Here is an 18,827-nt window from a genome sequence, read left to right on the forward strand (position 1 = left end):
TAGAATGGATAGAACATAGAACATACAGTGCAGAAGGAGGCCATTCGGCCCATCGAGTCTGCACCGACCCACTTAAGACCTCACATCCCCCATATCCCTGTAACCCAATAACCCCTCCCAACCTTTTTGATCACTAAGGGCAATTTAGCATGGCCAATCCATCTAACCTCCACATCTTTGGACTGTGGGAGGAAACCGGAGCACCCGGAGGAAACCCACGCAGACACGGGGAGAACTTGCAGACACAGACAGTGACCCAGCGGGGAATCGAACCCGGGACCCTGGCGCTGTGAAGCCACAGTGCTATCCACTTGTGCTACCGTGCTGCCCTATTGATGAGATCTATATTCTCAGGAATTTAAAAGACTGAAGGTGATCTAATGGAAACATACATCATTCTTAGAGGGCTTGACAGGATTAATGTTGGAAGGCCTATTCACCCCCCCCCCTCTCAGAATAAGGGGCGGCCATTTAGAAGTGAAATGACGAACATTTCTTCATTCAGGAGGTGGTGTATCTTTGAAATTCCTTATTCCAGGGGCAGGGCTTGTTCAGTCATTGACTCAGGACAATAGCTTTTTGGATACTAAGGGAATCAAAGGATATGGGGATGGGTATGGAAAGTGTGCTTGAGATAGAAGATCAGCCATGATCCTGTTGGCAGGTGCAGCAGGTTCAAGGGGCTCACACGGCCTACTTCTGCTCCTATTTCTTATTGTCCATTCTCATGTCCACACAAATACTGAACTATCAGTTGGAGGAAGGAGCAGTGTACACCCATAGTGGAACCCTTGAGTTTTTGAAGAAACTGGAGCAGCAGACGATCATCATGTGGCAAATGTGAGAAACATGCCATTGGGCAGGGTTCCCCCCCTTGGCATCCGGCCGCTGAGATGGCTCTCGTGGAGGGGTGTGGGGTGCCAGGCGACAGAGCCCCAACGGAGTCTCAGGAGCCCCAAACTACCCAGTTAGATGATGTTCTGGGTAGGCAGTAGAGCCAGGGTGAGATAGATCAATTGGGCTTAAAGTATTCAAATAAACCTATCCCAGGGGCAGCACGGTGGCACAGAGGTTAGCACTGCGGCCTGATGGCCGACCCGGGTCACTGTTGGTGTGGAGTTTTGCACATTCTTCCCATGTCTGTGTGGGTGTCACCCCCCACAACCCAACAAGATATGCAGGATAGGTGAATTGGCCATGCTAAATTGTCCCTCAATAGCAAAAAAATAAAATAAACCTATCCTGAGATCATGTGACTGGGTGCCTGGATGCCCTCGAAACAGAAGGGGCTGTGAAAACAGGAGCGAAATAAAAGCGTTGGAAATTGAAGACCAGAACGTTACAAATCCATGTAAAATGGATGTCACCCCATTGAATGCAATGTTGTACAAAGCACTGATTTAATGGAAAGAAACACTAGCATTTGCTGAAGAAGTACTTTTGAAGTGTCATCCATGATGGCATCCGATTTGTGTAAAGCAAGATTCCACAAACAGTAATGTGATAATTATCTTAGTGACGTTGATAAAGGGATTAGTACTGGCCAAGACATTGTACATTAGGAAACTCCTCCTTTGCCATGACTACTAAAGCTTCCGTTTCAATGTTGCAGCTGATCGCATCCAATCACGTGAGCAGCCAAAAGATTATTTGCAATGTTACAGTGGACAAGAGGAATCCGTTAGCTGAGTTAAATGTCTCTGCTGTTCAATCCCCCCTTGTGCAAAGCTTGCTGTACACATTTGCTGCCAGTGTGAATGTGGATGCAGCCGTCAATGCTACATTCAGGTAAGCATTAAAAACTACATTCTATCTTGGATCTTGGAGTGCGGAGTCAAATTAAACAGTTTGCCAATGAAGCCAAATTTGGAGGAGTGGCAAACAGTAAGGATGGTTTGAATTGCCTGCACCAGGACTCAGATGGGCTAGCAGAATGGGCAGCCAAGTGACAGATTAATTCAGCACTTGTGTGTGAGGTGATGCATTTAGGCAGAAGGGATGGGGAGAGGCAACGTAGACTTAATGACGCAGTTCGAAAGAGTGTGCAGGAACAAAGGAAAAGGGGGTGCGTGTGCATTGACCTTTGAAGGAGGCAGGACATTTTGAGAGAATATTCAGCAAGGTATATGGGATCTTGGGCTTCATAAGGAGAGGCAATGAGTACAGAAGCAAGAAGCTATATTGAGCCATTCTGAAGCTGTGGTTAGGCCACAACGAGATTATTGAGCCCAGCTCTGGTCACCACACTGGAGGAGATTTACCAGAATGGTCCCATGGCTGGAAAGGAGGGGATGGGTGGAGTTTACTTAAATGTTCATGGAAAATTGGAAAGACTGGGTTTGTTCCCCTTGGACCAAAGAAGATTGAAGGGAGATTTGAGTCTACAAGATTATGCAGGCTTGGATCAGGTCGACAAGAAAAAATTCTTCCCATTAACTGATTGTGCAAGGCCAAGGGGGTACAGATTTAAGATGTCAGATGAGAGATACATGGGAATGTGAAGAAGAACTTTGTTTGCCATAAGTGGTAATCACCTGGAACTCACTGTTCATTAGAGTGGTGGTCAGTGGTAACGATCAAAGATTTCAAAAGGAAGTTGGATGGGCACATGAAGAAAATGAACCTATCGGGCTGCAGGGAGGGAATGGATGTGTGGGACGGACTGGATTGCTCCGTAGGGAGCTGGCATGGTCTCAATGGATCGGGTGGCCTCCTTCTGTGCCGTGAATTACTTGACACTCTTTCCAAATAGTGATTCATTCCCTATTCATTTCTGCCTTCTCTGAAGGAATCAGCTGAAGTTTTCGACACATGTAGACCATGGGTTACTTCACAATGTCCCTTCTGCATGTACAGCCAAGGAAGAAGAGAATGGACTTCCATAAAATTCCTGATTAACTATGCTTGAATAAAAAAGGCGAATAACATTCTTGGGTGTAAAATGGGGTATGGTAGCAAACTGGTTATGTCACTGGACACTTGGTGCAAAGGCCTGGACTGAAGTTGTAAGTTCAAATCCTGCTGTGGCACATGGGAATATAAATTCAGTTTATTAAATAAATCATGAACAGAAAGGTAATATTAGTAATGACGATCATGTAGTTACCAGATTATCATAAAATCCCATCTAATTCACTAGTGCCCTTTAGGAAAGGAGATCAGCCAACTTTACCCAGTATGACCTATATATATCTCCAGATTTACAGCAATATGATTTACTCTTAACTTCCGTCTGAAATGGTCAAGCTAGCCACTCAGTTCTATTCAAGATGGCGGCTCTTCACCACCTTCTCAAGGGCAATTAGGCATGGACAATAAATGTTGGCCGTGCCAATGATGCCTCCAACCCAAGAGTTTTTTTTTTAAGTCTATGTTCAGCCCCAAGGCAGATCCTAATTCCAGTCTCAGGCCTGGATTTAATTTTAACTGGAGACAGGCAACTGAAGTGGTTTCCCATTTCTTGCCTCATGATGCACTGGTTATGTTATAAGTACCTTCTGTGAGGATGAGCTAAAAGCCCTTATAAGAACATAAGAACTAGGAGCAGGAGTAGGCCATTTGGCCCCTCGAGCCTGCTCCGCCATTCAATGAGATCATGGCTGATCTTTTGTTGACTCAGCTCCACTTTCTGGCCCGAACACCATAACCCTTAATCCCTTTATTCTTCAAAAAACTATCTATCTTTACCTTAAAAACATGTAATGAAGGAGCCTCAACTGCTTCACTGGGCAAGGAATTCCATAGATTCACAACCCTTTGGGTGAAGAAGTTCCTCCTAAACTCAGTCCTAAATCTACTTCCCCTTATTTTGAGGCTATGTCCCCTAGTTCTGCTTTCACCCGCCAGTGGAAACAATCTGCCCGCATCTATCCTATCTATTCCCTTCATAACTTTTAATGTTTCTATAAGATCCCCCCTCATCCTTCTAAATTCCAATGAGTACAGTCCCAGTCTACGCAACTTCTCCTCATAATCCAACCCCTTCAGCTCTGGGATTAACCTAGTGAATCTCCTCTGCACACCCTCCAGCGCCAGTACGTCCTTTCTCAAGTAAGGAGCCCAAAACTGAACACAATACTCCAGGTGTGGCCTCACTAACACCTTATACAATTGCAGCATAACCTCCCTAGTCTTAAACTCCATCCCCCTAGCAATGAAGGACAAAATTCAATTTGCCTTCTTAATCACCTGTTGCACCTGTAAACCAACCTTCTGTGACTCATGCACTAGCACACCCAAGTCTCTCTGCACAGCGGCATGCTTTAATATTTTATCGTTTAAATAATAATCCCGTTTGCTGTTATTCCTACCAAAATGGATAACCTGTACCCTTAAGAATGGAAGATACCTGCATCAGGTCACTCCAGTATTTGAATCCAGCAATCCCCTCACTGCCAAGAGTGGGTCTGAAGGCGGCACGGTAGCACAGTGGTTAGCATTGCTGCTTCACAGCTCCACAGGTTAGATTCCCGGCTTGGGGCACTGTCTGTGCGGAGTCTGCACAATATCCCCCTGTCTGTGTGGGGTTTCCTCCGGGTGCTCCAGTTTCCTCCCACGGTCCAAAGATGTGCCGGTTAGGTAGATTGGCCATGATAAATTTCCCTTAGTGTCCAAAGAGATTGGGTGGGGTTACTGGGGTACGGGGATAGGGTGGAGGTGTGGGGTTAAGTTGGGTGTGCTTTCCAGGGGCCGGTGCAGACTCCATGGGCCGAATGGCCTCCTTTTGCCCTGTAATTTCTATGATTCTATGAAACCCGACCCTCTGGATTCAGAAGCAGGAATGCTATCATTGAACAGTGATTATTGGGTGTATATATGTCAAATAAATCTGTAGGTGATTTAGAGGGGTCTTTTTTGTGATGATTCCAGTGTAAGCATCTTGGAGCCAACAGTGGGATCTAATATTCAATATATATTCCAGGGCTAAATGTCAATATGAGCCCAATCCTTCATTTCTGCTCCCCGCAACCCAGCTGGTCAGGGGTTTGGAGTTTAGAAGGACTTTGCATGTGCTTTCTGCAACTTGGATCACCAATGCTGCTTGTCGGTAGCAAATTGTATACCCACCGGCAGTGGGGGAACTGTGTTGAATGCTTCTGTTGCTTTGCAGGTGGTGTTTCGGAGATGGGAGTGGTGATCAGGTCTATCAGTTCACCTGCCCATATAACCTGAGTCTTTCAGTCCCTCATCTGACGGTCAAACAAGCGATGCTGCAACAAAATGTTACCCACATATACCAAAAGCCAGGTAAGGTGGTGAGCTTCGGCTCCTACGGTATGTTGGCTTGTTCAGATGCAATGGTTCTTGCAAGAATGGTGTAGTTTGCAGCCGCCATTGGCAATCATAAGATCATAAGAAATAGAAACTGAAGTAGGCCATTACCCCCACCGTGCGTCCTCCGCATTCACTGAGATCATAGTAAGAAGTCTTATAACACCAGGTTAAAGTCCAACAGGTTTGTTTCAAATCACTAGCTTTCGGAGCACTGCTCCGAATCAATTCACCTGAGGAAGGAGCAGTGCTCTGAAAGCGAGTGTTCGAAACAAACCTGTTGGACTTTAACCTGGTGTTGTAAGACTTCTTACTGTGCTCACCCCAGTCCAACACCGGCATCTCCACATCATGGCTACCACTGAGATCATGGCAGCTTTTAAAGCCACACATTTCTGTCTCTTGCTCAAGAAACCAGTTTCTGGTCCTTAGATTCTGGTTGTTTTCCGAATGGCACTTATTTCTTCCAACACGACGTCGCAAATTTCCACATTCCCAAGAGGAGGAGGACGAGGAGAGGGGGGAAGTAATGAGGCAAAGAGGTAGAAAATGCAAGATAAGTGCGATTAGGATCACAAGAGGGTCTGGATGGATGTGTCAAGTTTAGAGGACATATTCTTTTCTCAAAGGGTTGTTAGTGTTTGGAACTCTCTTCCACAGAGCGCGGTGGAGGCCAGGTCATTGAATATCTTCAAGGATGGGTTAGATTTTTCATTGACAAAGGGAGTCACGGATTTGGGGGTAGATGAATGTATAAACTGGTATATTATATTTCATATTTGTGCCAGTAATGTTATTTAAAAAAACACCTGGTTTAAAATGGATGCCGGCAGTATGTCTGCTAAAGCTGCAATTAGGGAGTCATAAAAGTGAGCTTATGATTGATTCCAACCACTTACTTGGTTACAGAAAAATAGCTAATGGAATCATGTTTTGATTGCTGGAGATTCCCTGGAGTCTAGATAATTTATGGAAAAGTGATGTTTAGTCCTAGCAAAGCAGGTAATGGAACTTAGTGGCATACAGATTATGTAATTAATGGGAGGAGCCATGTCTGTCTGTAGTTTTGATATAGAATTTGAGTCTGACAAGACAGAAGTCTGCTCGATCTTGCCCTGAAATGGTCTTTCTCTCCAAACATCTCTACACAGCAAGGCAAGTAATCTGTTTGTTAACTTTATTTCTAAGTGGCATTTGAGCTGGATTGAGTTGTTTAATTTAAGTTAGTAGCAGGAATAGACAGTAAGTTCAAGTTTTTTCCTTTTCTTTATTTCATATTTGTGCCAATAATGTTATTTTAAAAAACACCTGGTTTAAAATGGATGCCGGCAGTATGTCTGCTAAAGCTGCAATTAGGGAGTCATAAAAGTGAGCTTATGATTGATTCCAACCACTTACTTGGTTACAGAAAAATAGCTAATGGAATCATGTTTTGATTGCTGGAGATTCCCTGGAGTCTAGATAATTTATGGAAAAGTGATGTTTAGTCCTAGCAAAGCAGGTAATGGAACTTAGTGGCATACAGATTATGTAATTAATGGGAGGAGCCAGGTCTGTCAGTAGTTTTGATATAGAATTTGAGTCTGACAAGACAGAAGTCTGCTCGATCTTGCCCTGAAATGGTCTTTCTCTCCAAACATCTCTACACAGCAAGGCAAGTAATCTGTTTGTTAACTTTATTTCTAAGTGGCATTTGAGCTGGATTGAGTTGTTTAATTTAAGTTAGTAGCAGGAATAGACAGTAAGTTCAAGTTTTTTCCTTTTCTTTAAGAACTATTTAGCTGATAATTGTAAAGTTATTTATTTGATGTTAATATGGTTGATTCTGTGTTTAAATTAAAGTTTGTTTTGACACAAAAGATACCTATTGGTCAGAATCATCAGTCCTGGGGTGAAGTATCTGGGGCTGGTTTAGCACTGTGGGCTAAATAGTTGGCTTGTATTGCAGAACAATGCCAGCAGCGTGGGTTCAATTCCTGTACTGGCCTTCCCGAACAGGCGGCGGAATGTGGCGACTAGGGGCTTTTCACAGTAACTTCATTGAAGCCTGCTTGGGACAATAAGCTATTATTATTATTATTGAGTATCCTTTCCTCACAGTTTTACAAATTAGAAAAATTGTTTGAGGTTTTGTCCGTTACCCTAACAACCTATGGGGTCTGGTCCAGTATCCTGACAGGGTAGAGGGAGGAAATACACAATCAGATCAGCCATGATCTTAATGAATAGTGGGGCAGGCTTGATGGGCCAACTGGCCAACTCCTGCCCCTAGTTTTTATGCTCTTATGTGATGAGGCAAGGTGATTTTTGGAAAGGGTTCAAAAGAGCAAGGGGAGCAACGACTATTTTGGTGGAATGGGGGAGTGGAGGGCAAGGAGTGACCCGATTGTGAGGGATAGAGGGAAATTCTTAGGTTTGAGTCAATAATTGATGAATGGATAAAACAGCCAGCAACGAAATAGTCGACTTAAGCTCTGCCAAGCAATTTAATTGTCCTGATTTTTTGGGGGGGATTCATTCCAGGCAACACTCCTGATTTTCCTGGCCAAACTCTGCACAGTGATATAGCCAGAGGTGTATCAGAACCTGCCACCCTACCCAACCATCTGCAAATAAGTCAACTATCAAGAGGTTTATCCTGTAGATGAGTTTTGCCCCCCCCCCCCCCCCCCCCCCATTCACTAGTATGGGCTGCACTCAAGCTAAGAGGAGGCGGTTTCTTATGTTAATACCCTAACCCACCAATCTAAGGTGGCTGAAATTCTTTTTAATATTTATCCCTCAGCCAACATAATGTCTGTACATTATCTCATCTGTTTGTGGGGGCTTGCTATGTGTACGTTGGCTGCCCTGTTTCCTAAACTCCAACAGTGACCACATTTCATTGCTTGGAAAGTGCTTCGGAATGTCCTGATGTTGCAAAAGGCGTTATATAATTCCAAATATTAATTTCACAAATACAAGGGGTGTTTCTTCACCCCTTCCCCCCCAAAACTCAGGCAAAGCCCAATCAATAACTGGCTGCCGAAAATCACACGATTGTACGTCTTGGAAAAGTACAATTGGACTTTTTGTTCGCCCACCAATATTAAAAAGAGGAATTTCCATCCGTGCACGTATCCCACCCCTCAAATCCCCAAACATTTTTTTTGTGCATGCGGGTGGGATTAATTGAATAGCTCCTTCAAAAGAATTGGCATAAGGCACGGTGGCTGATTGGCCTCCTTCTTTGCTAAACTGTTTTGCTATCTGCACCAGGGAGGGAGCAGGAGGGAACAGGGTCGACATTTCAGACGAGTGTGAAGTAAAACCAAATGTTTTGTCTGTTCTCCCTAGGTGAATACAATCTCACCGTTTCTGTCTCGGATAAGCATGATAACATCAGCCAGCTTGTTCCATTGAGGGTCTACAGCTTCCTCAGCAACCTCTCCATTAACGTGGACAGTGAGGTCGTTGCCACTGGTAAAGCGGTTGTATTCGAAGCCAGCCTGCTGCCTCCCACGCACGGGGTGAACTACAGCTGGAGTTTTGGGGACAATTCCACCGAGCGGGTCGGTACTCTTCAAAGAGTCACTCACACCTTCAGCAAGACAGGCAAGTACAGGGTCAGGGTGCAAGCCAGCAACATTGTCAACAACATCAGCACTCAGCTGTGGATGGAGGTGCTGGATGAGATCTCAGACCTCGCCATCTTCGACAACAGCCCCACCGAACTGTCCGCCCCCACCATAGTCAGAGCCTCAGCGAAGACAGGAAGCTGGATCGTGTGGATTTTCAATATGGGGGATGGGACGCCACCCACACGGACCAGTTCCTCGGTGATGAATTACACTTACTCCGAGGTGGGAAACTACACGGTGACCGTCACGGCGGTGAACCCACTCAACGCCGCCAACACGTCCCGCGTTGTCCATGTCTTCGTGCTACAGGTCTGCAGGATCCAACCAGCCGGCTGTGTCCAGGAGCTGCTGGAGATCAACTTCACGGCGTACACACCAGGTGATTCAACAAACTACAATTTCTTCTGGGACTTTGGCGATGGCTCTTCCAACGAGACCATCCAGGGGGACCCCAACATCAGCCACAATTACACCAGAAGCGGAGACTTTCCGCTCGACTTGGTTGTGTCCAGCAGTGTGAACAAAGTCAATTATTACTCCAATATGTGCGTGCAGCCGGCCATTCGCAAGGTCACCGTCACCCCTTCAAACAGCTTTGTTAAACTGGGGGACGAAAGCAGAGTTAAAGTGGAGGTTTGCCCCTGGGGTCAGTACACCTATCTATGGGATTTTGGCACTGGGGTTATTCCGCACGTTCATGGGAAGGAGGCAAACTTCACCTTTGGTACCTCGGGACTGCACTGGGTCAATGTGACAGTCTTCAATAACGTCTCGTCAAGCAGTGGAGGTGCCTGGGTAGAGATTCAGGAGGCGGTAACGTGGCTGCAGATTAAAATGGAGAGCGTGGAGTCGCTGGCGAATCTTGTGCTGAACCAGTTCTACACCTTTGTGGCCCTTGGCGACGGCAGCGACGTCCAGTACAGCTGGGATTTTGGCGATGGCGCCAACGGGACGGGTGGCAATATCACGCACTCGTATGTTGTTGCTGGTAACCTCACGGTCAGGCTGGTGGGGAGGAACAGGGTAAGTGACAGCGAGACACAGGAGGAGATCAGTGTCAAAACCCCACTGCGAGGGCTGGTGCTCACAGCAAACTCTACACTCACGCCGGTGAATGCATCCGTTGCCTTCAAGGCCACTCTTCAAGCTGGTGATTTTGTCCATTACGCCTGGTCTTTCTGCCGCTGCTGCGAACCATTGGACGGCAAGGCCACCACCACCTACACTTTCACTCGCCCCGGCACCTTTAACATTTCGGTTCTGGCGAGGAATGGAGTGAGCTCGGAGCAGAGCAGCATCCAGGTACATGTGTTGGAAGAAATAGAAGGTCTGGAGTTGAGATTGGGTGACCTGGTTGAGGACTGCTGTCTCGCCGTCAATCAAACGCTCTGGTTCCAAGCAGCAAGCAGGTTTGGCACCGAGGTTTCATACAATTGGACTGTCCTGCAGGCAGGCATTGTCATGTTCCATTCCAATGCAACGTCTTCTCAAATGTACTTTGTGGGAGCGGGTTCCTATGAGATTGTCCTTCAGGCGAGCAACCTGCTGGGCACCATGACTGCCAACAAGCTGATTGCAGTTCTGGAGCCCGTTGACATTGTTACGTTGCAAGCCTCACCCGAGCCAGTGGCAGTGAACACATCCACCAACATCACCTTGACCATGGGCAGTGGCACAAATGTGACTTACAGTTGGGCACTGGACAGGAATGCCACTGTTTCCACTCACCTCCCATTCATTAGTTACAGTTTCCAAAGTCCTGGAGTCAAGAAGGTTCATGTCACTGCAGCAAATAAACTCAGTTCCCGCAATACGACTCTGCTGATCCGTGTCCAGGAACCAGTGGCTGGTGTGACCATCACCGTGGGCAACTCGCACAGTCAGTACTACTTGGTCACAAACAATACTACGTTCTTCCAGGGAAGCGTATTAAGTGGAACCAATGTTTCCTGGCTGTGGACGCTACCATTCGCCACAGAACAGAAGCTTGGACAGGAAATAAATGGATCTTTCTATTTGCCTGGTGTTTATGACATCAGGTTAAATGCCTCGAATGATGTTAGTTGGGATACAGCTTTGCTGAATATCACAGTCCAAGATGAAATACGGGGACTTCAGCTCGAAGCCTCCAAACGGGTGGTTGCGCCAGGCCAAGATGTGATTTTCACAGTTAGGTTGTCCTCCGGGACCGATGCCAGCTTTTGGTTACGGGTTGGTGATAATTTTACAATGCTGCTGAACAGCACACACTGCAGGTACCGTTTCAATCGCCTCGGCACGTACAGAGTGACCCTGAAGGCACAAAACCAAGTGAGTTGCGAGCGCACCAGCATCGATATTCACGTGATCGAGCCAGTGACGGATCTAAGGCTGGTGAATTGCGATGAACAAGCCATCCCCACAGGGGTAACAAAAACCTTTCATGCTGTGGTTTCCAGTGGCTTTCAAGTGTCGTACCTGTGGCACTTTGTGCTGGGTGACCTTTCTGACAATATCACCGGACAAAACGTTTCATACACACCAAAGGTGCAAGGCCAGTTAAGTATCTTCCTAAGTGCATTCAACAATGTATCTAGGGAGGACATTTCAGCAGGGATTCTGGTACAAAATCAGATTCTAACAGCTAGGCTAACCGTGACACCATTCATCACTGTGGTCAATGACACAGTCCACCTGAGTCTCGCTGTGACCCCTAGTTTCAGCCAAGCAACCTTCTTGTGGAAGTTTGGAGATGGGTCCCCAGCTAAGCTTGCAAACACGTCAGTTATGTTTCACTCTTATTTACGTCCTGGACATTACCTGATCGTGGTCAATGCGTCCAACTTGGTGAGTTCCTATGTTGCACAGGCCACAGTGACCATCCTGTTGTTGAAATGTGATCCACCCAAGATCAGTGTGATCCTGAGTGATACCATGCAACGGTCTCAGAGAAACTACTTGGAGGCAGATGTTGATCTCAGAGGATGTACGGTGTACCAGGTGGAATATCTGTGGGAGATCTACAAGGCTTCCAGCTGCCTGACCTTGCAAGAAGTGAATGAAGTGCGGCCGAGAAACGTGGATTTGAAGAGACCTCGGCTGCTGCTGCCCAACCTGGCGTTAGACATCGGCAGATACTGCATTGTATTTACAGTCTCCTTTGAGGGTACCTCGTTTGTGAAGATCACGCATTCCACTGTAACGGTCATTCCCAGCGCACTCCTCCCAATAATAGATGGAGGAACATTCAGGTCGTGGTCCACAGTGCAGGATCTTGTGATGGATGGCACCGAGTCTTATGATCCTGACCAGTCTGCCAACAGTCAAACACCTCTGACCTATGAGTGGTCATGCACATTTTCATGCCTGGTAAGGTTCTGTTGTAAGTCCTATATGTTCTGCATTGTAGGTAGATTGGCCACGCTAAATTGCCCCTTAATTGGAAAAAAAATGAATTGGGCACTCTAAATTCAGTTTTAAAAATGTGGAAAATAAAATTAAATTCTATATGTCCTCTCCTTCGAGCTACATTTAACATATTTGTGTTTTTGGATAAAAACGTGACTGCCAGACCAAAAGAAAGGTCTTACTCGCTATTTCAATAATTGCTCACAAGTTCATTGAACTAAAGAGGAAGTAAGAAAAATGCAGGCGGGAATAAGAGTTTTAGATGGGATAAAGTGGGAAGAAGCACATGTGAAGAACAAACACCAACATTTGGGTTGAAGGGCCTGTGCATTCGATGTAAGTTCCAAACTAGCTGCTTCACAATAGGCATTTCTGCACTAATATTGGGATTTTCAGCCTGAAACTCCCACAGACTGGGGAACAAACTGGTGGAATGGCAGCCCCACTCAATCACTCTGTTGAATACTATTGGGTTGCCAAATAGGAGCCTGCAAACTGTGCTGACTGCTGATCAGTGAAAACGGTCGAATGAGCCATTCGTTGCAAAGCAGCCCAGTTGGAAATGTCTACGGTGGAGTTGCTGTCTCAAGATTAGCTGCTAGCTTTCTGGTCCCTCGCCTTCATGAGACAAATACTCAACATTTGGATGCTGAATTCAGCATTCGTCCCCTTGGTGACGATCTCCTCCAGTCCAACAGTCCTCTGACATACCTGTTTTCCAGTTCTAGCTGTCTCTGTGTCCCTGGTTTCCATTTCTCCCATCATTGGCGATGTGCCTTCAACTGCTTAGGTTTGAAGATCTGGTATTCACTCTCTAACCAACTCTCTGTCCTTTTAAGATGTAATTTAAAATCCACCTCTTGACTATGCTTTTAGCCAATTGTCCCAATAACGTCTAATCATAGACTCCCCACAGTGCAGAAGAAGGCCATTCAGCCCATCGAGTCTGCACCAACCCTCCAAAGGTGCACTGTGTATTGATCATGGCCAATCCACCTGCACATCTTTGGACATTAAAGGGCAATTTAGCATGGCCAATCCACCCAATCTGCACACCTTCAGACTGTGGGAGGAAACTGGAGCACCCAGGGAAACCCATGCAGACACGGGGGGAATGTGCAAACTCCACACAAACAATCACCCCGAGGTCAGAATCAAGTCCCTGGCACTGAGGGGCAGCAGTGCTAACCACTGTGCCACCGTACCATAATGTGGTTCAGTGTCAAATGGCGTTCCTGTAAAACATCATTGAATGTCTTACTATGTCACTGGGGTTAGATGAATAAAGCATTTAACTCATCTAATCTGCATATTTGGGTTTCATACTCTTGGGCCTACCAAAATCCCACTTCAGTGGAGGTTGTCAAATTTTGTTTATAATAATAATAATCGTTTTATTGTCACAAGTAGGCTTAGATTAACACTGCAATAAAGTTACTGTTAAAAGCCCCTAGTCGCCACATTCCGGCACCTGTTCCGGTTGTCAAGTATCTCAACTCTACCGTCATACCAATGAGCCACCTCTTGATTTCCCCTAATACACTTAGTGCACCGGCCAGCAGCTTATTGGAAATGGTTATCTTGGCCGGGATTCCCGTTGCGAGTCCACGACGCAATCGATACTACTGAGGACTGAAAATTTGGCATTCAGCAAAATCTCCCGTTCACAGCAACAAGACCCGTCAACGCCATATCTTAAGAGAAGGTTCTTCTTTAAAATCCACGTCACTAAGATAAATTTGCAAACTCTGCTCCTACGATCCTGGCTTAATTTGCAAACAGTGTTCTGAATTTTTATCATTTAGAATTTCACTCCCGGGTCAGATGGGTGGTGATGGGACAATCGGCTTTGCGAACTTGACCTTTAAAATGGCTGCAGTTAAAATTTTCATCCGGGCGTGTTGTGTGTGTGTGTGTGTGTGTGTGTGTGTGTGGGGGGGGGCTGGAATAGATGTCTGGCCTGCCGCCCCTGGAATGAGTGGGGAGGTTTCCAGATGCAGAAGCGGCCATGCTGGGCAGCAGAATGTCTGCCTCTGTGCTCCTGAGCTTTATTGAATTAATTTTTTTTTTAATTGCAACAAGAATCAGCCCTCCAGTTCTTACCCAGCCACATAATCCCCATGCACATCCATGCCAATCTAGGCCACCGCATGCCCCCCAAACACCCCATGACTCCTTATGCCAACCCATGCCACTCTAACCACCATCCATGACCCTTCATTTCCTCTTTGCCTTCCCACATTCCCATGATTCTTTATAGTACCTACGTAAACTCAGTGCCAAATCATGCCAACCCATGCCGCAACCACTACCCATTGCTCATTCCCCTTTGTAGCCGTTGACAGTTCTTTGACAGCTTTGACAGTTCCAGTAAGTTTATGAACTGTTGACACACAATGTTTACTTTGACAGTCCCAAAGGGTGTCTTGTCTACCCCCAAAGGGTGCCTTACCTCCCCTAAAGACGTCATGGGGTCAGATCTATAGGGGTACCTTTTCTCTCCAATGGAATACCCTGGCTATCCAAATTAATCCACCATGTTCAGACCAGCTGTTAACTGGTCTAAATTGTACTCTTTAGATTTCATACTCCTGGTCTACCAAAACACCATTTCAGTGGTGATTTTCTATAAACCATGTGTGAACCCTTGCCTGACTCGAGTCCCACTCCCACAAAAATAGAAAATGCCGTGTTCCAGGGTGGGACTTTGATTTCTAGGCTCGTCGGCCATTTTTGCCACAGCAGAGAGACTCTACGCTGTGATGGAAATCTGGCCCTTGTCTACTTCAATGTATGTCTCTATGAAGGCCTGTCTAACCCTGTCCTTTAGATTCTTGCAGCACAGAAGGAGGTCATCCAGCCTGTGCCTGCTCTTTAAAGGGCTATCCAATTAGTCCCAATCCCCCATCTCTTCCCCATATCCTGACAATTTCCTTTCCTTTTCAAGCACATGCCCAACTTCCATTCAATCTACCTCTTGTACACCTTGCAGCAGTGCATTCCAGCAGATCATAACAACATACTGTGTAAAATAGAAATTCTCTTTATCCCTCTGTTACAATTCCAGACCAGACTGGACCGGATACTGGACACTGGACCGAAACCTCAATATTTTAGATTATTTGTAAGACTGTAAAAAGAATGATTCACTCCAGGAGTGATTGCATGAAGAAATAGGGCTCAGTTATTTTTAAAACAAAACTTTAGTATGACTACAATATTGAATTTTTTTAACTTCACAGAAAAGAACAGCTTTCAATTACCTCTTAACCACTACTACACAATTTCCCATTAAACAACAAGAAAAGAAACATACAGCTCTGAATCTATCTTCCTGTGGGAGAACTGTGGACTCAGCATCAGGCAGATCACACTTCAACTCCTCTCTCCAAAGAATTCTCAAAAAAACTGCCTCCCCAAAGTTTTTCAAATTGTCTCGCTGCATTCCTTGGCTATACCCAGCAATGATCTCGGGCGCGATTCTCCGCTCCCCAGGCCGGTGGGAGAATCGCGGGAGGGCCGCTCTGGCACCCGCGATTCTCCGGCCCAGATGGGCCGAGTGGCCTGCCATTCCTGACCTGTTCATACCAGCGGCAAACACACCTGGTCGCTGCCGGCGTGAACATTGCGCAAAAGGTGAGTATGGGGCCTGTGGGGGGCGGAGAGGGGATCGAGCACCACGGCCGTGCTCAGGAGGGGACTAGCCCGCGATCGGTGCCCACCGATCGTCGGGCCGGCGTTTCCAAGAGACGCACTCTTTCCCCTCCGCAGCCCCACAAGATCAAGCCGCCATGCGGCTGACGTCATTAGGCGTCGCCGGCCGCATCATTCTCGCGCGCCGCCTTGACGCCAGCGTCAAAGCCCGGCGGCTGAGATTTACAGAACGCCGCTCCTAGCCCCGCTGGGGGGGGGGGGAGAGAATAGGGGGCGAGGAGCGGCCTCCGACGGCGTCGTGAAACACTCCGGGTTTCACGATGGCGTCGGCCATTGCGGAGAATTCCGCCCCTCATTTCCCCAAGCTAAAAAATAAATAGTTTCTGCAGGCTGCAAAGCACATTAACGCCCCAGGGACTTCCCAATCAAACCACAGTCCATTAGCCCAGACTGAAAAACACATTACCTTCCCAATTTCAGCTTCTGGCTGCTAAAAGCACGCAGGCCCTGCAAAACAGAACTATTTTAATTTATTTTAAAAAAATATTTTTATTAAGGTATTTGAAAAGTTTTATAAAAATAACATAGACAATGACATCAACATGGTATAATAAACATTCCCCCACCCCCCCCTGCCCATCTCAATCTTCACACACCCCAACCATACAACAATTCCCCCCACCTTGGAATACTGCATCTGCTGATATTTTAATTTTCCCCGAGAAAGTCGACAAACGGCTGCCACCTCCGGGTGAACCCGACCTTTGACCCCCTTAAGGCGAACTGAAAAACCCAGTCATGTCACTAACACCGACCGGTCTCTACACTCGGGGGCTTTGAGTCCCTCCACATTAACAAAATCCGTCTCCGGGCTACCAGGAGGCAAAGGCCAAGACGTCGGCCTCTTTCGCCCCCTGAACTCCCGGCTCTTCCGACACTCCAAAAATCGCTACCTCCGGACTTGGCACCACCCATGTTTTTAACCCTCCAAGCTTCGGGTATGCCCACAACATATGGACATGATCTGCTGGGCTTCCCGCGCACCTCGCACACCTATCTTCTACCCCGAAAAGCCTGCTCACCCTAGCCACTGTCATGTGTGCCCGGTGGACTTCCTTAAATTGTATCAGGCTAAGCCTGGCGCATGATGAGGAGGTATTAACCCTGCTTAGGGCATCCACCCATAGCCCCGCCTCTATCGCTCCTCCTAGCTCGTCCTCCCACTTGCCCTTAAGCTCCTCCACCGGAGTTTCTTCCGCCTCCGAAAGCTCCTGGTAAATATCGGAAACCTTTCCCTCTCCCACCCAGGTACTGGAGACTACTCTATCCTGTATCCCCCGTGACGGCAGCAGCGGAAAGGCCGGCACCTATTTTCTCAGGAAGTCTCAGACCTGCAAATGCCTAAACCTGTTCCCTGCTGGCAATTCAAATTTATCCTCCAAGGCTTTCAAGCTGGGAAAGCTCCCGTCTATAAATAGATCCCCCATCCTTCTAATTCCTGCCCTTTGCCAACTCCGGAACCCACCATCTAGCCTACCCGGTACAAACCTATGATTATTATAAATCGGGGTCCAAACCGATGCTACCTCCACTCTCTCATATCTCCTCCATAGTCCCCAGATTCTCAGAGCTGCCACCACCGGCTGGCTTGTGGAGTATCGGGCCGGCGAGAACGGCAGAGATGCCGTTATCAGTGCTCCTAGACTGGTGCCTTTACATGACGCCACCTCCATCCGCTCCCACACCGATCCCATCCCCACTACCCACTTCCTAATCATGGCTATATTAGCCGCCCAGTAGTAATTGCAGAAGTTGGGCAGTGCCAACCCACCCTCCCCCCGACTGCGCTCCAGCAACACTTTCTTCACTCGCGGGGTTTTACCCGCCCATACAAAGCCCAAAATAACCTTATTCACCCGCTGGAAAAAGGCCTTTGGGATGAAGATGGGGAGGCACTGAAAGACAAACAGAAATTTGGGGAGGATCGTCATTTTCACAGTCTGTACCCTCCCTGCCAGTGATAGCGGGAGCATGTCCCATCTCTTAAAGTCCCCTTCCATTTGTTCTACCAACCGGGATAGGTTTAACTTGTGCAGTGCCTCCCATTCCTGGGCCACCTGGATTCCCAGATATCGAAAGCTCTTCCCTACCATTCTAAGCGGCAGCTCTCCCAGTCTATTCTCCTGTCCTCTTGCCTGGATCGCGAACATCCCGCTTTTCCCCATGTTCAATTTATACCCCGAAAAATTGACAAATTCCCCCAGGATTCGCATTACTTCCCTCATCCCCTCCATGGGTCTAAAATATACAAGAGCAGGTCTTCTGCGTAAAGCGAGACCCGGTGCTTCCCCCCCCCCCAAACCAGCTCTATCCAGTTCCTAGAGGCTCTTAACGCCTTGGCCAATGGCTCTATGGCCAGAGCAAACAGTAACGGGGAGAGGGGGCACCCTTTCCTCGTCCCTCCGTGTAGTTCAAAATACCCCGACCTCAGCCGGTTCGTATGCACACTCGCTACTGGTGCCTGATAGAGCAACCGCACCCAGTCAATAAAGCCCTCACCAAACCCAAACCTTCCCAGCGCCTCCCACAGGTAATTCCACTCCACCCGATCAAAAGCCTTCTCCGCATCCGTCGCTACCACTACCTCCACCTCCTCGCCTTCTGAGGACATCATAATAACATTTAGAAGCCTTCAAACATTGGCCTTGAGTTGCCTGCCCTTTACAAAGAACAAAGAACAAAGAAAAGTACAGCACAGGAACAGGCCCTTCGGCCCTCCAAGCCTGTGTCAACCATGCCACCCGTCTAAACTAAAATCTTCTACATTTCCGGGGTCCGTATCCCTCTATTCCCATCCTCTTCATGTATTTGTCAAGATGCCCCTTAAATGTCACT

General features: G+C 47.1%; 1 protein-coding gene across 2 annotated transcripts in view; it reads left to right on the forward strand.

The window, feature by feature from the left end:
• The window catches only part of pkd1a (polycystic kidney disease 1a), a 203,514-nt gene that overhangs the window by 102,856 nt on the left and 81,831 nt on the right, over positions 1–18,827 (forward strand). For both annotated transcript variants that reach the window (XM_038819565.1, XM_038819566.1), the window contains 3 exons: positions 1,613–1,788; positions 5,111–5,247; positions 8,608–12,239. In XM_038819565.1, the coding sequence (XP_038675493.1) occupies positions 1,613–1,788; positions 5,111–5,247; positions 8,608–12,239 (3,945 nt within the window). The remainder of the gene's footprint in view (positions 1–1,612; positions 1,789–5,110; positions 5,248–8,607; positions 12,240–18,827) is intronic.

The sequence above is a fragment of the Scyliorhinus canicula genome, chromosome 15 (genome assembly GCF_902713615.1).
Source record: "Scyliorhinus canicula chromosome 15, sScyCan1.1, whole genome shotgun sequence".
Lineage (NCBI taxonomy): Eukaryota > Metazoa > Chordata > Chondrichthyes > Carcharhiniformes > Scyliorhinidae > Scyliorhinus > Scyliorhinus canicula.